The sequence below is a fragment of the Macrobrachium rosenbergii genome, chromosome 39 (genome assembly GCF_040412425.1).
Source record: "Macrobrachium rosenbergii isolate ZJJX-2024 chromosome 39, ASM4041242v1, whole genome shotgun sequence".
Classification (NCBI taxonomy): Eukaryota; Metazoa; Arthropoda; class Malacostraca; order Decapoda; family Palaemonidae; genus Macrobrachium; species Macrobrachium rosenbergii.
The window spans coordinates 16,142,333-16,152,017 of NC_089779.1; the positions used below are offsets into that span (position 1 = coordinate 16,142,333).

The 9,685-nt window shown below is 36.4% G+C and overlaps 1 protein-coding gene across 1 annotated transcript in view; it reads right to left on the reverse strand.

Annotated features, from left to right (window-relative positions):
- Positions 1-6,138, reverse strand: part of LOC136825771 (cortactin-binding protein 2-like) — a 75,432-nt gene extending 69,294 nt beyond the window's left edge. Inside the window, exon 1 of the mRNA XM_067082625.1 lies at positions 6,115-6,138. Coding sequence (XP_066938726.1) covers positions 6,115-6,123 — 9 coding nt within the window. The 5' untranslated portion in view covers positions 6,124-6,138. The remainder of the gene's footprint in view (positions 1-6,114) is intronic.
- Positions 6,139-9,685: the final 3,547 nt, after the last annotated feature.

Here is a 9,685-nt window from a genome sequence, read left to right on the forward strand (position 1 = left end):
TGCATGCACTGACAAATATATGAGCATTTATTAATTGCACACATATATTCATATATATATATATATATATATATATATATATATATATATATATATATGTGTGTGTGTATGATATATAAGTATATATATGTATGTATATATATATATATATATATATATATATATATATATATATATTCACAAATATTAACTCACAAATACCTTTATTTTGAGAATAACTTATACCCAAACGGAATCAGAATTGATAACTGGATGGACACCTTTTATATTTAAACCTAATAAACCTAAAGGCACAGGTTCGAATCCTGCCCAAGGTGTTGGTTATTACCAATGGCTAAGCGTGTCTGATTTTAAGGAGTTTTTTAAATTATAATTATCAATCTAAGTCTAGTGACTTTCATGACACACTGTGATCCCCTAAGTTCGAGTGACGTTTGGAAAGCGATGGTTAATTTTTCCCTCTTTCACCCCACCCAATTTCCTTCTCCCTTTCCCCCCACCCTCCCCGCTCTCTCTCTCTCCCAACACCCCACCGTCCCCCGTCCTCGTGATTCAACTCCAGATGACACTTTCTCTCTATATCTCATACTTCCTCCTTCGTCGTCGAACCTGTCGATACTTCGGGCATTTATTCATTCGTCTGTCTCAGAGATTTTTGCGCACAGTTACTTGTTACGTCTATTTATCGTATTTAGCTTGTTATTATGAGAACAACGCCTTTTCGAGGTTTGATGTCATTCATTGTGTTTGAGTTTAGTACGTTTTCTCATTATTTTTGTTCTAGTTTTTTTTTCTAAGCTATTAAATGTACAGTGTCTCACACACACACACACACACACACACACACACACACACACACACACATATATATATATATATATATATATATATATATATATATATATATATATATATATATATATATATGTGTGTGTGTGTGTGTTTATCAAGAGCTTCAAACAGTCAGTGTCATTTCAGCCTTTTCTTTAATAATAATAATAATAATAATAATAATAATAATAATAATAATAATAATAATAATAATAATGAGACAACAAGGACTGGCATATTATGAGGATGAATCATCAATATAAGAAGACAATATTATTAAATTTATTCATTTCTTAGAGATATTGATGTAAATGTTCTATCAAATTCAAGTTTTTAATTTCAAAATCCCTTGACCATGAAAATTAAATGTAGCAGTGAATCGGACAAGTTAAAATTACCGGTAATAAATTCAGTAAAGTATAACCATTTGTTTATCGAAAGTTTATATACTATTTCTGAATGGAAGTGCAAATTTGCAGAGAAATGAAAACACTGATACACTTCTCAAACGGATATAAAGTAAGACTGATGCATGAATGAAAACGTTTTATTCGCATACATATGAACAGAATTGTGTTTACATCGGTATCAAAGCGATACGTCAACAGACGAACAGCAATTAATTTTCGAACCAGTGTCAAACGAACCGCGCTCGAATCGTATCGAATCTTCGTCAGAAGATTCAAGGTCAACGAACGCTCTGTCCAACTCATCGAAAATTACACACTGGCTTTCCGTTGAACGTCTTCATTAACGGTTGATATCTACCTAAAACAACATATATATATTGCATAAACAACCATGCAGCATCACTGGACTCAGATGTTCGGTGCCTGTTTCCGGAAAATATATCTGAAACAATTAACCGAATCCTTGAGCGGAATGAACCAGCGCTCATTGCTATGCTAAAGCCGAATCCAGAAGGATATATCATTGGTTTAGATGTTTATCACGTCGGCTTAGAAGCCTGTTGACTTATACTAAGACATCCTTCACTACACACAGAGAATTATTCTACGCTTTTGGTCTCTTAAATAGCGTTTATCTGAGAAGTATTTTTTTTTTACTCATAACAATGGTTTTGTTACAGCCTGGGTTACGTATTGTAGGCTGTACCGAGTTCTCGTCACATAAAATATTAAATTTTATTAATAATTCTTATAAGGGCGAGTTCTATCGCAAAAAAATGGCTCTCTCTCCGTAAGCAGTTTATCATCACGATAATAATCTTTAACCGTTTATTAGAAATGGCTTTAAATAATAACAATTTTTTTCTTCCTGATGTGATCGTTCATTTGCACTCTAGAGCTTCACAGAATCTCTCTCTCTCTCTCTCTCTCTCTCTCTCTCTCTCTGTGGCCATGCCCACTGAATTGACTGATTGTTTGACGTGCCTGTGATTTACTGAGATGACTGAAGAGCTGGTTCCTTTCCTTAGTAGACAGGAACATTATCTTCGTTATTCAATACGAGCGACTACTGGAACGTTATAAGGAAGCATCTTATTATTTTGTTCCAAACGAATGTATGCGCATACGAATACCATTATATATATATATATATATATATATATATATATATATATATATATATATATATATATATATATATCATACATAGTTATCCGTAGCAATATTACATTATTTTTTTGTTTAAAATACGACGTGAATAGGTCTATTTACTTATTAAGAAAGCTTTCACATAATACAAGGCTTCCTGAGGAGAGAGAGAGAGAGAGAGAGAGAGAGAGAGAGAGAGAGAGAGAGAGAGAGAGAGAGAGAGAGAGCTGAAAGCATCATAAGAAAAACCTAACATCCCTCTCATAGGGCCCCTTAAAAAAAAAAACCTTGCAAAGCATTCGGGACACGTTTCCAAGAGTAAAGGACAAATAGCACGTATACCTCTTGCCTCCAAAATTAAATTCTTTGTGTTCCCTCAACTAATTTATGTGTATCTCTAGTGCCCAGCGATTTTCTCAAAGGAAAATTAATCCCTGATAAAAGTAAATTTATCCGTGAACAAGTAACAGGCCAAGTAAACAGGAAAGAATAAACTACAGCAAGCAAGGTAGTTGCCTTGTAAAATGGACTAGTTTACGGGTTAGATAAAGACATAAAATACATATATAAAATTATGTTCAGCTGTCTTTGAAGACCATATACATTCGGCACGGCACACGATTCTGAACCCTGCGTTTGTTTATCATTCGCCTCACAACATACTGTACGAAAGACCAAAGAAGAAGAAGGAACAAATTTTGGACCACTGTGCATAAAATTAAATCACTCTTTAAATCAGGATTCCAACAAGGAATGAAATATATCAACTCAGTGGAATTACTTGAGAATGGGCTTACCCTTTCACTCTGTTTTGGCAAAGGTTTAAACACTTTTGTTGTGTGAGAAGTAACTTGAACAGTGCAAAAGGTTTTGCGTCTATGGGTGAACTGTCATCCCTTTAACCAGATCCGCCACCCCCCACCTCTAACCCCCAGGGAAGAGGTAGGGGGGTTGATTGCCGTCAGTTCACCTCAAGTGGCGCCTTAGTCTAGCTGCATCCACTTTGTATTCTTTTACTCTACTCCATCCCCGTTTCATTTCTTCAATATTGCTGTCCAACATCTTTAACTGTTACTTTTTAGTACGCTTTCTCCCAGCTCCACCTTTAGATCCTTTAACTTCATTTCCTTTACTTTCTGGTTCTCCATTGTGCTGTCCAGCCACTCCAACTCCTTCGTATCACTGTCTCGAGCGCTGAATGGCCGAAAGTGTCCCAGTGTTTTGTTTGACAGCCTAAATGTCATATATCAAATCAACCGGAGATGGAAAGGAGTTTGAATCACAATAACTGACCGGTCTGTTTATCTGTCTGTACGGCTCTGCATATCCAACCGACAGCAAAATGAACTGCTAATGACCCCTACGTGCAGTATTGTAGTCATGGTACAGCAGCCATCTGTAGAGACCAAATGTCAAACAGGAATTTGCACCCTGGGGCATTAATTTTCACTTTTTTTATGTTTACGTGAAAAGAAGAAACGACTACTGTATGGAATCGAAAACAGGATTCAGGTCAAAGGCTTAGGCGCTGGGACCTGTGAGTTCATTCAGCGCTGAAACGGAAATTGACCGTAAAAGGGTTTGAAAGGTGTAACATGAGGAAAACCTCGCAGTTGCACTATGAAACCATTGTTAGGAGAGGGTGAAAAGTGAGATGGAAGAAAGAGAATATGAACGGGGGTACAGTAAAATGAATGAATGGAGTTGCAGCTAGGGGCCTAAAGAAGGCACGCTGCAAAGAACCTTAAGTAATGCCTACAGTGCACTGCATGAGATGCACTGACGGCACTAACCTCCCCCCTCTATTGAAGACTACTGTATGAATAGTAAAAGAAGGTGTATTCATTATACGTAATAATGGAAAAACACATACCTATGTATAAGAGCAATATCATTCCGCAATAACAAATTTCACTGTATTATAGTTTAAATATACTGTTTAATATACACTAATTGGAACCTTAACAGAGTTGCACCATATGGAATATTATTATTATACTATATAGCCCGTAGGGGAGTAGCGCCGTTAGTGCACCTCACGGGGTGAATTTTAGGCATTACCATAGGTTCTTTGCAGCGTCCCTTCGGTCCCTAGCTGCAACCCTTTGCATTCCTTTTGCTGTACCTCCATTCATATTATCTTTCTTCTATCTTACTATCTACTCTCTCCTAACAATTATTTCATAGATCAACTGCGAGGTTTTTCTCCTGTTACACCTTGCAAACCTCCTACTCTCAATTTCCTTTCCAGCGCTGAATGACCTCATAGGTCCCAGTGCTTGGCCGTTGGCCTAAACTCTACATATTACATTCCATTATTATTATTATTATTATTATTATTATTATTATTATTATTATTATTATTATTATTATTATTATAACACGTTCTGGGATTGCCCGTATAATTTTCCCTGGCACGCTTTCACTCGTATTTTTTTAAATTTTATTTTAGTGCTTATTATTTCATTCCTTAGTTGCTAAGTATATATTCATCCATCTTACTAACTTCCTAAAAATTAGTTTTTCCTTTATTGTGAACCCATTTTTAAAATGCTTATGGAATCTGCAACTCTTCTGAAGATGTGTACTTGGATAGAAAAAAAAATTGGAACGATGTAAACGAGGTTCTTCCAGAGAGAGAGAGAGAGAGAGAGAGAGAGAGAGAGAGAGAGAGAGAGAGAGAGAGAGAGATTTAAAATACAAGTTTCTACATATCACAAATTTTAAATGTCAGCTACAGGAAAGCTGTCGTTTGAAACCGATTTTTTTATGAGACTTAAAACCGAAATATGGCGTCAGTGCTTTCATGATTCACATTGTTCGAGCCTAAAATAGCCTTGATAACATTCTCATGTCCTAAAAAAATCATTTCGACCTTTTCGTTTCCTGAAAAATCATGTTGTCGTCATGTCATAACCATGATACTTTTCTGCTGTCGTAAACAGCCTTACTAATATCATTATGGCCTTGAAATTCTTTTAACGTCTCAGTGTCCTAAACCTCATAGTAATTTTCTACGCTCTTATAGCAGTCATGTCCTAAAAATTCCGATAACATTCCAGTGTCCTTAAAAGTTCTTTGAATTGGCATATTAATTTTCGAATGTCCTAAAACTATCATCACAATAATATTCTAAAACCATTCTAATGTCCTGAAACATTCGAATGTTATCATGTCCTAATCAACCATTCAATTAATTTAATGGTCTAATTCAGTCGTTCTACTAATGTTCTAAAATTTTATCCTGAATCATTTGTTCTAATATTCCAAATTATTATTATTATTATTATTATTATTATTATTATTATTATTATTATCCAGAAGATAAACCCTATTCAAATGGAACAAGCCCACCAAAGGGGCCACTGACTTGAAAGTCAAGCTTCCATAGATTATTATTATTATTATTATTATTATTATTATTATTATTATTATTATTATTATTATTATTATTATTATTATTATTCAGAAGATGAACCCTATTCAAATGGAACAAATCCACCACAGGGGCCACTGACTTGAAATTCAAGCTTCCAAAGAATATGATGTTCCTTAGAAAGAATCAACAGAAGACAATGGGAAATACAGAAAGAAGAGATCACTTATTCAAGTACTGAACAAGTCATTCTAATATCCTATGCCCCACATCAGCCAACCTAATATAGAATTGTCCTAAAACAAAGTAATAATATAACGAGAATTACCAACGGCTGGAGGCACTCACGTGATCCATTGCGAAGTCGATGATTTGCGGCGATCAGAACAATTCGTCTTGTTTCCAGTGGACACAACTTCCTGGCTGAGAATCACTACTACCACCACTAATACTGCCCTTTGGCTAAACACTTGAAATATTCAGGCACTGTGAGAGCAAGCCTCAGTAACTGGCGCATTTTTCCACACACACACACACACACAGAAACGCGCACAAACGAACTGTTGCCAGGGAACTGTTTCGCTTTCCCATACAGTGCTGGTGATAGAAATCTTATTCACGACAGTATTCTTCGTCACATCACAGCCTGTGCGAAGGTTTCAGGAACATTGGCGGCAGATATTTAATGGTGGTGACACGCGACCTGCAAGAGAGAGAGAGAGAGTTAAAAAACATGGAGAATATGGTGAAAGATATCGGGGGGCTTCCGGGAAAAGGAAAAGAGAGAGAGAGAGAGAAGAGAGAGAGAGAGAGAGAGAGAGAGAGAGAGAGAGAGAGAGAGAGAGAGTAGGCAATAAGGGAGAGGAAGAATAACAGCACTTCTTTCTTAAAATATTACGTAAAAATTATACTTATTAAAAAGGGAGATAGAGAACATCACTTATGATTTGCCATATTGTCTTACCTAAAAGAAAATAGGAAAAATGACAAATTCAGAGGATATATACTACATCGAGGAAATGACTTTCGAGAAACAAAAAAATGATTCTATAGAAAGTAAACGAACAGAGGAAAGGTCATGAACAAATGGATCTAGAACAGTGGTTCTCAACCTGGGGGGCGCGCCCCCCTTGGGTAGCATCAGCAATTTCCAAGGGTGGGTGCGAGCCCTAAGGAAAAATTAAAAATTCTCTAATTACATTCGTTATTCTCTTAACAAGAGTCGCTAAGAAGAAGCAGTGTCAAGTATCTCACTAATTCACTCCCATAAGAATAAAAAAAAACCTTCTCTTTCTCTTTTTTTATTTTCCTTTAAATCTGGGAGGGAATTTTACTCATAGATGCAACGGGGGTTTGGGGGGGACGTGGCGGGAAGGACCAACTCTTAGAGGAGGGCGTGGTAATAAAAAGGTTAAGAACCACTGATCTAGAACAATTAATGCAAATGGAGAGACGCTGTCTGAAGAGAATGCAGTCGTTATTGTGAAGACATGTTGAATGTGGAGGCGTTAAGAAACTCATGAATGAAACAAGAGGTTGAAAAATAGGTGGGACTGCAAGTGAGTTACTACAACAGTACGGTGGTAAAATTTAACTGAGTAGTTGACCAAAGCGTGGAGGGTACGTCTGGATGAAGGAAAGATTCTGAGGGAATGGAGAAGGATATTTATTCCTTTGTATAAGGGTTTAAAGGTGGTAGAGTAGACTATAAGAATTACAGTGAAATTAAGATTAGTGATGCAGAATAAAATAACGTAAGTGATTTTTAATCGAGACTTAGCCTTGCAAAGCATCTGTTTTTGATAGAGAATAAAGCAACAAAGCAGAGTAAAGTAAGGTAGCAAGAAGTTGATCTATCGATTTGTATCAGTTACATCCCATAGTCCTCGTCTCTTCTTCTCAGCTTAAGCTTAAGGCGACCTTGACAAGATTCAAAACTATAGATTACATCCAATAATATAAACAGATTATAGGTTTTTGTCCAAAACACATGAAAAAATATGTTTCGACAAACAGAGACGACATCCTCGATTAGGTTAGACCCGGCTTTTTAGGTTAGGTTAGGTAGAATATATAGTTACGACTACCATAGGTTTATTTTCATGATATCACTTCCTTTTATTCCTTGTTTATTATTGATCAAAGATATAAACCATACGGTGTATTTTAACTCACTATCATATGTTTTAAGTGGCCATTTTACCATAATTATTGGAGCATTTTATTCACTTTTGATTTTCCCCCTAAATATCGTCCCTAAATGATTGATTTATGGTTATTAAAACTGGCGTAACAAATACGGTCCACCTTCATTGTTATTTAATTGTCAGGTATATGGGTAGAGGAAACACAAAAGTGAGTGATTTCCATCAGCTATAACTGTTTAAAAATTAAATTTGAAAAAAAAACACACGATAATCAGTCGGATAAAATATATGGATCATGTTTTCGGCGAAAAATCAATTTAAATAATTCGTTACCATCGTCGCCTGCATGGCAATGCCTTGCCGAGGTAAAGGGCTCATATGAAATTCAACCACTTATCTCTCCTGTGCTTTATTTCTCTCTCTCTCTCTCTCTCTCTCTCTCTCTCACACACACACAAATAAAGAGAAACATTACTCGTGAAAGCAGGAAACGGAGAGAGAGAGAGAGAGCATGACGAAACAGAAGTTAAAAAGCGTCAAAGCGAACGTGACCCGTGGCATTCCTTCGTCCCGCCAAAGGAGATTAAGATAAGTCTATGAGTTCCAACGAATAGAGCTAATGGCGTCCACTTGTGCTTTTGGAATGCACAGTTATTGACGCAGCGGAAACCTTGCCGAGAGGAGGTCCCGTGAGAGAGAGCATTTCCTCGACGTGGGAAAAGCGATCGCAAATTGTCATCAGGGAGGATTCCCTCATGAATATTCTCGGCCTGGATCTCGAAGACGCCGGAGACATGGTCTTATTATCTATTTCCCTAATACGGGCTGGAGAATGAAATGCTTCGGTAATATACGTTATCACATCCACGGCTGCTTTAACGATTATTGGAATTTTGTTTGAATGCAACTGAAAGTCTTTTATTTTTTGCCAAATATGAACTAAAAGAAACAAATGACTGCGCTAGGCTAAACTATGAAAGTGTAAGAGAGAAAAGTCAGTTGCGACCTGTAACTTTTTTTGGCGCTTGAAGAGAGAATTTTTATTCAAATTATTAGTGCAGGGATAAAATTAGAAGAGATGATGTGTCCTAAAGACAAAAATAATTCTCAGGAAGATGAAGAAAGTGGAAATAAAGGAAAAAAAGGAGGAAAAATGGATTACATTTGGATAGAGGAAGTCAGCAGGAATAATAGTTGAGAATTCTACAGGAAAAAATAAAACAGGAATAAGAGAAAATATAGTTTATGACAAGAACCCTCAAATTGCTTAGCCCTAAATGATAAGTAAAGGCTGGAGAAGGACGTATTGCATGCAAGAGACTATCTTTCACACAGATTTACCTTACACATCCTGGTCAGCCACCCAGTCACACTTTCGACGCCACATCATTGGTAATTCCATCAACTCATGGCGTTTCCCTTTCTTCAGCATCCTAATAGTCCTACTTACATCTACAACACTAACCCCTTTCACTCTCTCTCTCTTTTATTCTGAATTTGACTACTAACTCTTCAATCTGCTTTTACATCCCAGCAGAACAACTTTTATTCTTCGTTAATGATTTATTACTTTTTTTACACAACTCTCTTTTCGTATTCTTCCACTAAAACTTGATTTTTCTCACCTACATCTTTTACTTATTGCTTTCTTGTCCGTTTTCAACCACAAACGCTCTGATGAATTTTATGACTCCATCCTGAAATTTTTACACACTCAATCAATCCTGCCACTTATGTGTCTTTAACTGAGCCCATTTTACATCCATTTCTCC